This window comes from Trichoplusia ni, chromosome 6 (assembly GCF_003590095.1).
Source record: "Trichoplusia ni isolate ovarian cell line Hi5 chromosome 6, tn1, whole genome shotgun sequence".
Taxonomy (NCBI): Eukaryota; Metazoa; Arthropoda; class Insecta; order Lepidoptera; family Noctuidae; genus Trichoplusia; species Trichoplusia ni.
In genome coordinates, this window is record NC_039483.1 from 6,862,367 (window position 1) to 6,878,725 (window position 16,359).

The 16,359-nt window shown below is 34.5% G+C and overlaps 1 protein-coding gene across 2 annotated transcripts in view; it reads right to left on the minus strand.

Moving 5' to 3' along the window:
- Window positions 1-346: 346 nt before the first annotated feature.
- LOC113495495 (QRFP-like peptide receptor) overlaps window positions 347-16,359 on the minus strand; it is an 80,059-nt gene continuing 64,046 nt past the window's right edge. For both annotated transcript variants that reach the window (XM_026874277.1, XM_026874278.1), the window contains one exon: window positions 347-1,177. In XM_026874277.1, coding sequence (XP_026730078.1) covers window positions 912-1,177 — 266 coding nt within the window. In that variant the 3' untranslated portion in view covers window positions 347-911. The remainder of the gene's footprint in view (window positions 1,178-16,359) is intronic.

Below are 16,359 nucleotides of genomic sequence, written 5' to 3' on the forward strand. Positions count from 1 at the left end.
ATTACGTTGATTTTCATTTAACTTAAATAATATTGATTGGCCTCAAAACATGGAGGTTTTTATCTGTAGAAACCAATTTCTATGTTCAACAACTTATAATTGTTTTTTTTTCACAATGTAAATGTACGTTTGATTTAACCCACTTACTTATACCTAAATATAGTGGAGATGGTAATTCAGTTTTTGAGTAAAGTTTGATTAGCAATTAGAACTTCCATTGTATTAATAATTGACCAACAGTTTTTTACTTCAAAATGCGGTTACTATGATTATCAACCAGGACTCATTCGGTTTTTGTAAGCGAAACTTATTTCCGTTTAGTGTTATACAGCGTCTTACTTCCACAGTCATATAAGAAAAATAGCCTTGCGTTCCTCCAAAAAACTCCGGTCTACTTGTATAATCATGATTTATTAAAGATTTAGAATTTAAGAAGACAGGGAAACTGTATTAGCCTTAGTACGCATCCACATGACGTGGCAAGCTCCCTTCACAATGATCGACGTATGAATAATGTGTTTTTACCCTAAACGGTATGAAAAAAACTCTATTTTAGATAACCACGGCCGTCCTTAGTCCTCAGATGCGCGAAAAGGATCCTCGCTTTCAAAATGATAAATTGCCTTCGAATATCAGTTTTGAAACCAATTTATATTACACGAAATTGTTATTCCATAAGTCTTTAGCTGAAAGCAGCTGACACCCACAGTCCATTTTGGGCGTTATATTAATAGCTTTAGAGTCGAAATTTGTTAACAAGCCGACACTATTTAGCATCTGCCGCTGTCCGGCGGTCAAACGCCTCTGTTAATCACTGAAGGCTTCACGATTCACAAAATAGCTGTTAAATGCGATAATGCTGAAAACGGGTTTTGCTGATCGCAATTTTATCAACCAAACAATTTCAAAAATCACAATTCCTCTTTAGTGCCCTGGAATGATATTAAAACGAAATTCAAAAAATAACTTATTTGTTCAAGTGTCCCTAAAAAGTACCTGGTGAACAGCGCGGCGAAAAACCACACTAGCGCGCAGATGAGCGTTGCTCTGGTTTTTGTGCAGACGTACCCGGCGCGCAATGGCTCGCAGATAGCGTAGTACCGCTCGAAGCTGATCGCTAGGATGGTCAGCACTGACGCGTGAGTTACGGTCAACTCTACAAATGGTACTGCAAGACCTGGTGACAAAGAATTTTGATTAAGTTATCTTCAAGAACGTATTCTAGTTTCGCATTTTAGACGTTACGAAAAAATACAGTTAATTAAATCTTATGCCACTTATAATCTGATTTTGATAAAATTCGACTAGGAGTCCTACTAGTGGCTTTTTTCTGTTAAGGCGGCCCAACTCCTTCTAATGCCTGCACTGAACGAATATCTCTACAATTTTTCCCACCTTTTCCACCTTAACAATTTTAGTGCAATATTTGTAAACTGTATTCGTATTGGCATAAAACTAACGTTGTATTATCTAGATTTATAAAAGTAATTATTGTGCATTCGAGATTCATGTACTGGTCATGCAATATTATAAACAACATTTGTGTCAACATTTGTAAGTATGGATGGGTGTTTGTTACACTTTCACGCAAAAACCATTGAACATATTTGGACGAAATTCGGTACACAGATCTTTGACTAGGCAGTTCGTCGGTCTCGGCCCTAGGATATAACTGCTGTAAGTACGTCTTTTCTTACTTTAAACAAGAAAGCCTGTGTCTGGCCTTGAAGTGCATAAATTGTGAATATTATGCTAAAGTAATACTGTACAGGGTGCTCTATGTTTCGCTGATGAGCCCTCCCACACACTTTAAAGGTGTGGGATGTGAGTCTGAAGGATCTTTCTAAACAAGCTAGTGACGTCATTGAGTGCAACCTTCTTGCATACGTATATCTTATGGAAAAGTAATTTTAATATTTTTCGTTCTTGGTTTAAGTGCATGTCGTTTATAGTAGTGTGTCATTTGCACCGGACTTACCCACGCAAGTATCTCGTGTGATATTCATGTTACGTATATGAGTATTTTTTTTGTATTGTACATGTGTCCTAGTGGCCTTGCAAATTTCTATATAAATTAATCAATGCTCAAATTTTTTATATGGGAAGAGGCCTCATCCAAGCAATGAGACTTATCTAGGTTGGTATTATTATTGAAACATCTGACGAACTAAGCATATTTTAAGTCAAATATACTAACAGTATGTTTGACTTAAAAAAGTAACGGTAACAATAGACAAAGAAACTAATACAAAAAATCAATTAATTTTGCACTCCTGCCTACGATAAAATAGTAAATCACAAATCCAGTTATAAGAACAAAAGAGTAATCAAATAAAAAGCGGAATAAATTCCACATCACACAATCTAAATCAAAAACCCACCCGATACAAATATATAAAATTGATTAATAACAAAACAACAATAACAACAGTTTCTCTGAAACATTCGCATGACTCATAACTTGAGGGAAAATATTAATAAACGACATATAGGCACCAGATATGGAAGTCCGTGAACCATAAACAGTAGTGCCCAGTTACTGACTTCAGGAAATACAATAGAAAGAGAAATACTTCAGTATAGTGATGTATTATCGTGCGATACAGTGTTAATAAAAAGCTAGACGTTTAAAAACACCGTTCAATAATTATGTTTCGTCAACTTGATGGTTCTAAACAAATAGCGTAAAGAAAAGAAATAACCAAAAAGATCGGTCACTCAAAAAATGTATAACCTCGTTTTGTATTATTGACACGAGACAAATAGTTCTATTTAAACCTTTACTCGTAGATTCGGATTTTTTCATATTTATTCTTAGGTCAGGAGTACTTAGGTTTGGGTCTTTTTTGGATATAGCAATAGCATCCAGTGACAGAAAGGTACGCCGTCTTGTTTTGATGAACGAGTTACGTGATAGTAACATTATTTTAAAATAAAATACTTGGACATTGTCTCAAGTCAGTAAGTCACTCAAAAAAACACAGGGCGTATGTCACAGTGCGTGCCAGGTATAAAAGATTTGTATTTTACTAGGCCTGTGACTACTAGCACTGGTTAGAAAAACTTGGCGTTTACTGCCTAGACGATGGCGCCAAAGGACATCGTAAAAAGAAAATGTCGGCAAACAGCTTTCGGTCCTTTTCTCCGCGGTTCACAAGGTGTGGTAGCCGCAAATTGAAAGAGCTGTTTTGAGTTGTGATAATATTTTTATAGCGGGACCGTGATTGGTTTTGTGATAAATGTGGGGTCTATTTTGAATAGGTAAGCAATAGTTATTCATTTCACAACTTTTTCCAACAATATTTCTAATATGGTACTATGATTACCGCATTCTGTTAAATTTATAATTTAATATAAAGCATTTTTTTTTGTTTTTAACTCTTTCACTGACAAACTGTTTAATCAATTTTGTGCTTATTTAAATTCAGTTGTATATTTTTGTTCTTAAAACGATAGACATGTTTTTACTTAAAATAATTGATGTCCACGCAGGCGTAACCACAGGAAAGAACTACTTAGTATTACATAGTTCAAGCTACTTGCGGCAGAATCAGAGAAAAGCCATCAAAAAGCTAATTAAGCCGCCGGTAACTTCCACCCACACACAATAACAATATAATATTATGTATTCCAAACGTTTTCACCAGAAATACATACACAACTGACATTTACAAATGTTATTCTAAATGTGTATTCCGTCCTTGACATTAACTATGTAATGGAAAGAGACAGAAATGTTTAAGGTTATGCGTTATCTATTTGTTGCGTTTATCAAGTGTTGTGGCAGAAAGTGGGTTTTGTAAAATGAAATTTTGGATAAACATTGCTGCGATTCCACATTGGTACTTTAATATCAGTATCATTTAATATGTACTTGCCAATAAAAGTCCCGTCAAAATCGGTCCAGTCATTTCAGAGATTAGGAACAAAAAGACAAAAAAAGAACATGTTCTCTTTTTAACCTTAGCAATAGGGTTTTGCTTATACTCTTTGGCTACGGAACCATAAAAAATAATTTTCATAATATCTGCAACAAAGACACAAACAAGCCAAAAACATTACTACAAGTACATTTAATTCAAATCATCCTAACAATACCGGGAAACCGACAAAATAGTTTTTAAATGACCCCAAACTACTTTGATACGGGGGTAATAAATCTAGCCCGTATTCGGTACTAATAGTTTTCACATTATCTCTTAAATAGAGGCTCTGCCGTGATTTATTGTTGAAGATATACGGTTGTTGACTTAATGACTGTGGTGTCTGTTTTGCATACAAGTTTTTAAGGAAATTAATGTTTTTTTTCTGTGGAAAGTTCTTCTGTTGCGGTATTTGAATGGTTAATGAATCGTTCAAAACTATTGTTGTACTACTTATTTTTTTTCTGTAATATTTTAGTTTCGGGAGAATAGTTCATTACAAAAATTTGGTGGACCGGATTTGCCCGCTGTTAAATTTGTCTCGGGTGAATCTGCCCCTAAAAAATATTCAAAATTAAAATTAACCGATTCGCCCGATTCAGGGGAATCAAATTCGGGTGAATCGACTACTAACCCCAAATTAAATAATGGTTTTCTTTTATATTCTAGTTTTTTTTTACTGTGCAAGTTGTAATTGTAGCTTTTGGATTTTGTAGCAGTCAGATTTGCAGAAAAGGACGAATAAGGGAGAATGGTAAAAAGACAAACCCCATATATTTTATAAGAACATAAATTGGGATCAGGAGAGGAAGACAAAGTACGGAGCTTTAAACAGCGAAAAATATATACGGAACGGTTTAAATTATTTTGAAACGGGGTACTCGTACTTTATGTCATAAAAAATTCGTAAATTCGCCAACAGAGGGTATACAAGTGCTTGAAGTTCACATAGACAGGGGAGGTATAAGTGCGCGCTTCTAATTATTTATAGGAATGTGGTCGCCAATAATAACTAAGCAGGATATCCCTATCAAACTGCGGGATTTCTTTTCTTTTCTTTTCCCTTTCAATTCTTTAAAATTAAATTACTTACAATAAGGATGATGACAATTATTATTTATTTTTGAAGAAGCCGTCTTGTAATTACGTAGTTAGTTTCATTTATCCCGCAAACATAAACTGATCAAATTACAGTGAATACACCAACGCGTGACGTCACGATTGTGGATAAATTTTATGAAATTGCTACGTCTCAAGAACCCTATTCTAAACTTAATAGCAGTTTTGTTAATTTGTGACTACATAGATTTAACATTTTAATACCCACCCATCACCCCTATTCAAAATGAATTGGTTGTAATGACATCAGTAATATAAGGCAGATTAAAATTCTTCAAGCAGTATGTAACATTATCGAATATTATATAAGACCTACATGACGTCTATTTGAACCTAAAATAAATTGAAATGAGACATGTCAAGTATTTCTTAGTGAAATCTCCTTAGACTTACTTTGGAATCCTAAATTCATTTACTCAAAGTAAATGAAATGCTAAATTAATTTTCTAAAACCCTTTAAGATAAAGTCTAAAGGAATTGAAATGTATAATTGTAGTCTAGATGTTTAAATATCTAGTTCATTGCTCCATTGGGATTAGATACCTAGAATAGGTTTTTGGGGAGAAAATCTACAAAGAAGTTTATTGTACCATTTTGTCTTTGTAGTTTTTTTTCTTAATTTTATATCTAAATGTTTAGAGGAGTTTGTTGCTATGCTACCACTGCACAAGTTGATCGATCACACTTTAATCTACGCTGGTACAGTCAGACCGATGGGTCTGATCTATGTCCTAATCACCTAACATGTTCCTCCGCTGCTTTTTATACATCCTTGGACAGTCGTTTCGGGTTAGGGTTATTTGGAAGCTGGAAAGTCTGACAACCATTCAAAAGGTCTATCTATCGCCTTCTAGAACACTGGTAGTTAGCTTCATCTGATGAAATTCGAAGCCGGACCACATATCAAGCTTACTACATTGTGTTCAATGATCATCTGTTAATTTTAGTTAATTATTTTAAAGATTAGTACCTCTTTGGTTTTCGCTAATTGGTTAGGGCGAAACGAATATCGCCGACAAAAAACGCGCTATTTTTGTCAACTGGTGACATTTTATTAGCAAAGTATTGAATCTACCAAAAAAGGACTTTTAAAGAAATGTGTTATTTGTTCTATGCTAAGCAGCATTTTCTTATTTCAGCTTTATACAGTTTTAATATGTATTTTTTGTAATACCGCCAAAACATATTTTGGGACATAAAACAACATAATATATCATCGTTGTTTCTCTCAATTGAATGCTGAAACAATAGTTTGTTACAGGCGACATTAATGTAGGCAAATATCTCGATATTGCCAAACGTTCCGGTTTGCTAGAACTATGGCGGACAATATTGCTTTGTGAGATACATGGGTGCAATGCATGCTGGGAGAGCACGTAGTTAGATGGATTTCTAGATGCGGCTTAGAATTATTTGGGTTTTATTAAAAAAAATGTATCTCTACTCTAAATTAAATCCTTTCGAAACAGCTTCACCAATTCTCATGAAATTTTGGGCAATCTGTCTTTATTACGTATATAATGTTTATTTTTCTGCACCATGGCAACTTTTGCTGGGTCAGTTAGTTTTACTATAAATACAGGCTTAATAGTCGATTTATCTCGGCTATCATCGATCCAGTTTATAATAGCCGTTAGATCATATTAACTTAAAACTCTTTGTATTTAAGATACAAGATGGACTTAAATCAGATGTGATAAAGTAGTGCTAATATAACTAGGACTGATATAAAGACATTTTTTTAATCTGTAGGTAAGTGCAAATATTATAGCATGTTTTATTTTCTTCCTTATGACGTCTAAAGAGTCTTGCATATAAACAATAGGCACTCTTCACATAAAATTATAACACAAACAATTAACAAATTACCTTTCAAAAACTCGTTGACAACCCTAGGCAAACCGCAAGTGTAAACATACCTATAACCGTCCACTGCAGTCAGTACTTAGCTTTACCGCACATTTGACTATGCAAAGAGGAATGACGCCTTTTTGTGAGGCTTGGCAGCGTGCTAAATTGCCGAGTGCCAAGTATTGATTAAGCTAAAAATTAAATAACGATATTTGATTTGAAGTGGTGTTAACTGCAGCCAAAAGTACAAAAAAGCAGAAAGGAATAAACAATTTTCTTCTGGGTGACATAAGTGCGATTTTAGAATGCGATTATGGTGTTTTGATGCAAAAAAGAGACAAATCACTGTTATACTGGTTTCTCTAAAATGGTAGTTGAGCTTCTCCAATGAGTTAAAGGGCAGTGATGATGGCTTGGTTTATCAGGTATTATAAATAGCGCTTGATGATTATAAATATCGTACTCAGGTGAAAGGACGCTCATTGGTGGCGAAAACACTTTCCTTGCTACATAGCCATGGTCAGAAATACGGCCTACATCAGTCTATGTACTAAAAGAACTTCTTCTTTTTCGTCGTGGTGTTTTTGCGCATCAGGTGAAATCAGGTCAGATCCAAAAAGTTAGTCATTTTTTTGCAGTTGGATGTTATTTCTTAGTTATAATTCGAAAAATTGTGAAGGAAAACGTCACGAGGAAATGTGGACTGAAAATATTGGGCTGAAATAGTTACATCACAGTTAGACGCGTGGTTTTTTGTGTCTATCGAAACCTTTAAAGTATAATCGTTTTGAAAAGCATATCCAGTTTCCAGTCCAGTCCATAAAAAAGTGGTTACTTCATCCACCCCTTTAGAAAGTAGTCGTAACTTTATACCTACAAAAACTGCTAAATAGAACAAATTCTTTGATAAAAAAGATTTCCTTTTTGAACCAACTCAACAGAGGACGAAATTTAATACTCTTCGCATACTTATTAGGTCGTCTAAAGAAATATGGTGTGTTACCAACGGTAAGCCTTTTGCCTTCGTTATTGTTGTAATAGCATCGTTATAAGATGCTGTGTCACAAGATATTGTACAAAGGGATATGAAATATTTGAAAAGGAATAGAATTTAAGGTGAAGAATGAAAGAGGTTACAGGACTTTTCCAATATGATTTCTAAGATCAATTTTCAGATGATTCTTGAATGAGGTAATTGATATTGAAAGTTAAACCAGAACCAAAATATTGTTATTTATTGTAGGCCTACAAAAACAGCTTAAGAAACTATTGGTAAATGTTCAGAGAACGCTGTGAGTGCCGATTATACTATAATTATATCACAAACAACGAAAACTCCAACAGAAACGTTAAATTGCAGAACTGGTATGTACCTCTGGTGCAGTTCCAAAATATAATTCCCATAGGGACGGCAAGATACTCTATAAGTTTCCTACCACGGTTTTATTAAAAGATAATACAATTTTCACAAAAAAAACCGACTTCAAATGAAATGGTGATGGGAGGTGTGAGGGACCACACGGGAAGCACAAGCTTTCAAAAAAAACGGTTCACCCAATCGCAATCGCAATTTTTTAATGTTTGTTACCTAAGTAAGGTAAGAAACATTAAAAAAAAAATACAGTCGAATTGAGAACCTCCTTCTTTTTTTGAAGTCGGTTAAAAATATGATGATGATGATGAAACTTGGAAATATTTCGAGACTTCTTAATAATATGTGACATTGTAGTATTATGATAATAACTTTTGAAAGATGGATCCATCATTGTTTAAGGGAAAATTGCTCAGGCATATTTGACCGGTTCTCCAAAACCGCTACGGACTCAACCGAAGTTCTAAAACACCGATTACGATATATATGCGCTTAAAAAAATATTACTTTCATAGTCTTTCAGTTGAAAATAAGTTAATACTTATTTCTCCATACCACAAATCGAGGACAAAAGCCTTGACTTTTCCAAAATCGTATTTAATTTTCTCGTTACCGCAAGCTGTCAACGTTATAGCACCTGGGTCTGGCGCTGCGTAGATAAGCCGAGAAGTATCTATGGAAACCGAAACTTGAAACTGTTAATCTTTTATTTATACACAAGTTAATAACATACAATAAATAAAATGAATTTGATAAAGTTATTTCGATTTAAGCTTATTAAACGATTTGGTTACTAATGTGACTATTGTAATTAAATATGTTGAAAGAGAACTTTGACCAGACGTGGCACATTGATATGCTGGTATTCCATTGTTATTAATTTCTTCACACTGAGTAAATAATTACTAGTACTCAGTTTTCACCGCTGTTCAAAGATGCAGATATTGTGCACAAATCATCTGCACATATTGTGCAGTTATAAGCATTGATCACCACGCGTGCACATTGTAAATTAGCGTCTCATCATATCACATCAACTTTTGCTCAGTAGTTTTTAATATGAAGTCGGATGTATGCTATATTATGAAAGCAAATGCTTCATCACTTGCCATTTCTCTTGCTTCTATACACAGTAGCAATAAAGTGTTTCCAAAACTGAAGCCATATGGCCGAATTAAAAGAAATTTCCTTGAAAACCCAAAGCGGCTTTACGACCGTTTCATTAAGTGGCCATTATAATGTTCAGCTGTAGTGATAATAATAACTCATTTGAAAGCGGATTTTGGCGTATTATCGTTAACTTAACGATCTGAAGGCATTTTGTTAGCAACAAGTCGCTATTATGATTCGAATTTAGTTTCGGGATTTGAAAATATGATATTATTTTTTAATTTAATTTAATTAACGGCCTGAATAAAATCCACTCATATATTGTAGGTGTGACATATATTTGGGTGTTTTTAAAAAACCAAAGCATGGACGTTTATTTATAAAACCATCGTCGCCTACTTGACTTTCAGACTGTATTTTAGACTATTTGTTCAGAGTAAAACAATGATTTCTAAAAAAAAAAATGTTGAATATTATAATACTTTAATTTAACATAGGTGCCTGATAGTAGTAACATCATCAATAAATTGGTCACCACCCTGAACAAGACCAGTTCACAAAACAAATTAGTCATCATAACATATTAATTAAGATCTGAACAAACATAACGAAGCCTATATTTGAGCTATCAAGAATATAAATCGGGCTATAAACTAATACTGAGACCCAAATGTATTGATTAATAGGCATTGGGTTATTGAGTACAGACAGACGGTCTCATTTCTTTGACGATAATATTTTGATATATCACGTCCTTTTCGATTCAGTGAGCACTTCATCATATGTAAGTATAGCTAGTCCTTATGTATGTGTGTATGTTTGTAAATTCTCGGAGATTTTCTCGTATCGTTCAAGTGTACAGATATATGTATATAGATGAGTGACGATTCGGCAATGGTTATAGTCAAGAAACTTTCAATGTATGTTGAAGACACACTTTTTTTTGGATGGAAAATCATCTAAAGACGTCATTCGTATCTACGCTTTGGGTAAACCCCATATTTCTAGGTCTACCCTTTGTGAAGGTATTGATGCCACGGTAATCCTTTCGGACTATCCCGCTGGCCTGGTAGACATTACCCTTATGGGCTTGCTGACTTCACAGAGACGGAGTTTGCAGACTTCGCTTTGATGCGCGTGTTGAACACAAACGCGCCGTTCAGCTCGAGCCTGGTCCTGATCAGGCATGGAGCTACCCTTACGTTATTAACACCTGTCAACTAAATTTATATGAATGATTTCTATTGACGTTAACGAGTGTAGAAATATCTGTCACTTGATTAGAGAGGCAGACAATCCGAAACGTATGCGTGTGGTAGTAGTTCAGTTCTGCAGGCAAACATTTCAGTTTCCCTGTACAGGTGAAAAGTTTTAAGGTTTGTAAGTTGTGCGGTTTTCCTGTTAAATAGATCTGTGGTATACCGTAATATATATGACTAATTTTCAATGTTTTTTTATCATATGATAATACATAGTTACCAAAGTACCTATTTGGAAATCTCAATTCTGATGGACGTAAATGCTCTTTAAGAGTAATTCAAATGTAAAGTCCTCATAACATGTTATTGGAACATAAAATGACAAATATATGGAGGCTCTTAAAGTATTGCCGTAGTGGGTATTTATGGTTGGCATGTAACACCCCTTCCTTGATGTACTTATAATAACAAGTTTTTAATAATGGTGGGATGAGGTTTGATGCTTTGAACCATTGTAGTAGACTCGCACTGGATCGGTTTTAAAAGTTGCTTTCGGATATTTTTTTTATAACAGGACTGGCTGTACCCGCGACTTCGTCCTCGTGGAGTTTAACAAATGATTATTTATTTTAAATAAAAGCCGCTATCATTACTTCTCATCACATCGGCTTTCCCGTCAAAATCGGTCCAGCCATTTTAAGGTTTAGCTGGAACGAAACAGATACATAGACATGGTGTATGTACCATATAAACCATAATATAATGCTGTTATTTCAATACTACAAAAATACACTTCAATTTTATGTACATGTACATATATAGGTATACAGATTTGTTCTGTCGTTATCTTTTTTGCCTACTGCGTTTTTGCAGTCGTTTGTTCCGTTTTTATGAAATATGCGAATCATATTTTGATGTGAAAGTTATGACAAACGGATGAAAAAGCTGTAGAGGAACAACTAAAATTGAATTTATGCGATCTGAAATCCGTTTGATCCGATTCACATGATATTGGGTTATTTTTGCTATCAAAACTGTAAAATTTTTAGTTCGGTTGGATTTGGACTATTCAAGGATGCTTGTTTTCGCAATTATTTTGATTTGTTGTACCCCTATATGAAAATAAATTTCATTATTTACATACTTATATCTTTTTAAAGAAAAGTGAATGAGAAACAAACTTGAAACAGAAACGGTGGTGTATTTCTGTTGCCGCCATAACAAAAGCTTGTGAAAACCCACCCTCAATATTATATTTTAACGAACAAACTTGTTTTCATTAAGTCTATTAGTACGGAACCCTCAGTATCGCATGACCGACTCGCACTTAACCGATTCATAGCAACAGTAAAACAATATTTCCATAATTTTTAATTATTATACAACCTAATACCAACCACCAATATTTCCGCTCACCAAATATCAAATATCAAACTGCAAACCAGATTTATAGTACAATATTCTAGCAGTGCTAAAGTGTTTGGCGCGTTCTCCAGCCACGTTTTTAATATAAGTGGCGCTGGCATGCCAATGATTGTTACTTATACCTAATACGTGATACGTCGGCAGTAGTTCAGATATCTGAGTTTAGATTTATGTTCGTAGTACTAAAGGGTGTTAGTGGTTTTACAGTATGACTGTAGTTCAGGAAGTGTTGCGCGATTTGTCTTTAAGTGTCCCTTAAAGCCTGGGCCCCGATTCTGCTATTTACAAAACCGATAAATGAATGGCAACTGGATTAAATTTAAAACTTTTCCTATTCTCTTAAGCATGTATTGACCGTAAGTGTTCTGCCCCGTACTTCATTTGCAATGTTTGTGTTCCAAAAATTTTAAGAATTCTTTTCATTTATGAATTCTCATAATTTTTTTTCTGCCATTGTAAACAGCAGAATTGTTGCTTTAATTTAAAACAACCGTTCGATTCTGTAATAATAATTTTGTCTAAACAAATAACTCAAGTATTTTTTCAAATTCTTAAAATGCTGGGCAACGACCATTTTATCGGGATACATATGAGCATTCGTCTAACAAGGTTTTCTCACAAAGCTTTTTGTCCCTGATTGTCAACATACTGATACATTGAAAAAAAAAACTTGCTCTAATATACGAAAATATACGCTCATCGAAGCAGCTAAGACACAGCGCATAAATATACCACTAAAAATCAGGGACCGGCCGGATACTCATTGAAAGGGTTTTTGAAGGGGTTTTTTTAAGCGCTTCAAGAAAAAACCCTATGACATATGTTACACCTTCGAACGGATTACTGGAACCCTGTTCCGAACAGGTTACCCTTTACTACCCTGTAACACTGTAACAGGGTAACCCACTCCAACCTAAGACAATGCAATATGCACTCTTTATCATAGACATTAGTTTGAAAATAGTCTAACCACGAGCGCACGTGACATCTTACCGCCCAGCGGCGCCATTGTTGCATTTACCGAGCGACTTGTAAACATGGAATAAAAATCATTGTGGATATGATCTTACAGTTTAATTTTGCTTGTCGCACTTTTCAAACGTTGTGATATATATTTTTCGTGTCTATACTTGTAGACCAGGGTCGATAATTTTTAAAACCAAATTAAAAAATAGTAGGATGAAACCCATTAGAAAAGGAGGGGAATATTATAAAAATGAAAGGAAAAATAATTTACGGGTGATCTGAGGTCGGGAAGGGGGTGGGAGTGACGTTTGAAGAGTAAAAAACGGTTTTTATCAATTTCCGGCAAAACTAAAATTCGAATTCGAAAAAAGTCAAATGACAAAGTTCTAAAAGAAAAAGATCTAAAACTTTTGTGTTTACATTTTTTTCACATAACCTCAAAATTTATGTGAAAAATCTAAAAAACCAAGATTGTGGTTTTTTATTTTTATCTTTTACAAAAAATTATTTTTGTAACGAAATTTGGTGAAAACTTACTTTTTTGTGTCCCAAATACGCTGTAATTTATTTGATTTAAAATAAAAACACTCTAATTTTCAATCGAAAATTCACCCGTCAAATCTTCTCAGAAAATGCAAAAAATGAAAAAAAACTTGTAATCGATTTTTTTTTAAATTATTATAAATAATTTCATCTAAAAAATTTGATCTCATTTTGTGTTCAATAGACCAATAATCGAGGAAGGTTTTAGGCTAGGTATATCAAATTACGCTGCAACTAATAGGAGCGAAGATTTAATGGAAAATGTGGCAAATACGGGGAAAAATATTAATCTTCGAGGGCTTTCGTTCAAAAATTCCTAACTTATATCTTCTAACCACGCGGACGAAGTCGCGGGCAACAGCTAGTTACCTATATGACGTTTCGCGCGTAGGTAGTTTGTCCGAGAGGCGCGACGCGTCGGCGATAGAAGAAAATCAGCTGTAGTCTTAGTAAAGCAATGAGGGGCCGCTAGGGTGCAAGTATGCAGCTCAAGTTTAGTGGGTAATTCAGGGTAACACGAATAAAAGCCTTTCGTGAAGGTAACCACTTCAAAGGGTTAAGTTATTGAAGGGGTTAACCCCTTCACGTGGTTACCATAATGAAGGTGTTAACCATTTCGCTGGGTTTCGAGGCTGTAACTCGAACAAAAGGTAACACTGCGATATGAGTTACCCCGTGTACGGGTTACCCTGTCAAACGGCTTAACTCTAAAGTGGGGTTGTCCGGTCCCTGCTAAAAATACCTGAATAGTAAACCAATGCATCTGAGGGCACGGCAGTGCCCCTGCCAAGTCTCGAGCAAAACGGGCACGGCCGTACCATCTTTTCTCGAAGCGATTCGCGGCTGTTTCGCCCCCCCTGTATCTTCGACGTGGACAAAGCTAGGAGTTTAGCTTTTCGGGGAATAATAGTAGGCATTAGAACAAGCTTAAGTTCGAAATTACATGCCAATTGAATTAATGGTTTAGGAGTTACGGTCGATCAAAGTTACACCATTTTGTCACTCACTGACTCACTGACTCACTGACTCACTGACAGATCATCAAAAATCTAAGGTACTTCTAGCAGACTTAGAAACTTCAAATTTTGCACCAAGATAGGTCCTTAGCCACATATAAAGGAAAAATTATAAAAACATTAAAAAATAATATGCCATAGAAAACAATTTTATATTTGCGGTTTGACAAGAACATTATGTATGGATTTTGACTGCATTGTTAACTTTGTTCGTTGTTTAAGTACCTATTCAATTGGATGAATACATACATAGAATAGAAAAGAATAATATAAATGTAATACACAGACTATCATTAATACAAATTAATACATAAAATTCATAATTCATTAAATTAATAAAGCTAAAACTCCATTGTATTGCGATAAATATTGTATGCGCGCTCGATAGATGGCGTTGTACGTGTCTGAATCGCGCTATGGTTTCGTTACAAAGCGCAGTCTAAGTAGTACTTCAGAATAATTCGATAATTTTCATTTGATAGCGCCACCTGTCTATGAAAAACCATTTCGAAACTAAAAAATATTGTAGTGATAATTGATATTCGGAGAACTTTACGTGTTATTTAGTTTAGTTTAGCTATAGTTTGTAAGTTAGTAGATATATATATGCATATATATATAAGTTTAAGCTTGTTTACATTAGAAGTAACGAAGTCTCAGAGAAGAAACAAAAGAGATAGAGATAGAGAATGGGTTCTAAGCAAAGCAGTAGCTGAAGTCCTAGAAATTATGACACCTAAAAAAAAAGAAAGAAATACACTTACAAAAAATAAATGAGATCCCACCAAAAACATTAAATGTAAAAAAATGCCAAGTCTCTCGATGCAGTCTTTCCATCGTAAAAAGTTTTGAGATCTCATAGAAGCCAAGTCCTATTCAAAATATTTTGTAGTTATAAATCAACATTTAGTAATTGTATCAATAGTTTTCTTTATATTATAATTATAGTGACTTGGCAATGAGCACAAATTAAAAGCTGCTTGATGCCTGGAATTATGTGCAAATGTTACTGACGAGACCAGTGATCAGATTATTTGTTATGTGTGAATCATGATGGTCACTACCGACTACATGCTCCAATACAATAATTAAGAATACTTTACGGGCCATCGCTTTATGAAAGTAAATGAATCGAGAGTACACTAAGACTGACTGCCGTTGCCGAAATTCGGTTGGGACGACACGGATAAACCAAAAGAAAATTAATTTTGTGATATTAATGTTTACGCATGCGGTGTGTGTAACTTTCAACTCCTACAAATATGCCGTTTTATTTGTTTCTTCTTGTGCTCATTGCCAAGTCACTATAATTATAATATAAAGAAAACTATTGATACAATTACTAAATGTTGATTTATAACTACAAAATATTTTGAATAGGACTTGGCTTCTATGAGATCTCAAAACTTTTTACGATGGAAAGACTGCATCGAGAGACTTGGCATTTTTTTACATTTAATGTTTTTGGTGGGATTAGATATTCACAAAAGGATTCCATAAAAACCACTGATTTATAAATCACATACGTAGCAAAAAGCCCAAGCAATCTTTACAAAGAACTTTATAACACTTAATTGGGGCGTACCGTGGTTTCTACTTCCAGTTAGATGATAAAAGAATTTAAATCTTATGTCCAGCGGGACAAGGATGAAATTCGTTGTTTTATTGTTTGTATCGGTCGTTTAATACAAGTCGGCATGTGCTGTGAATGGTCACCTATTTAGTGGGTATCTATTGCAAGCGATAGGTGTAGTTTTTTAAGTATTTTTTGTAACTATTTTAGGAATAGTCGGTCGGTTCTGTTTCACAATCATTCAAGGTATATGCGCAAAGAT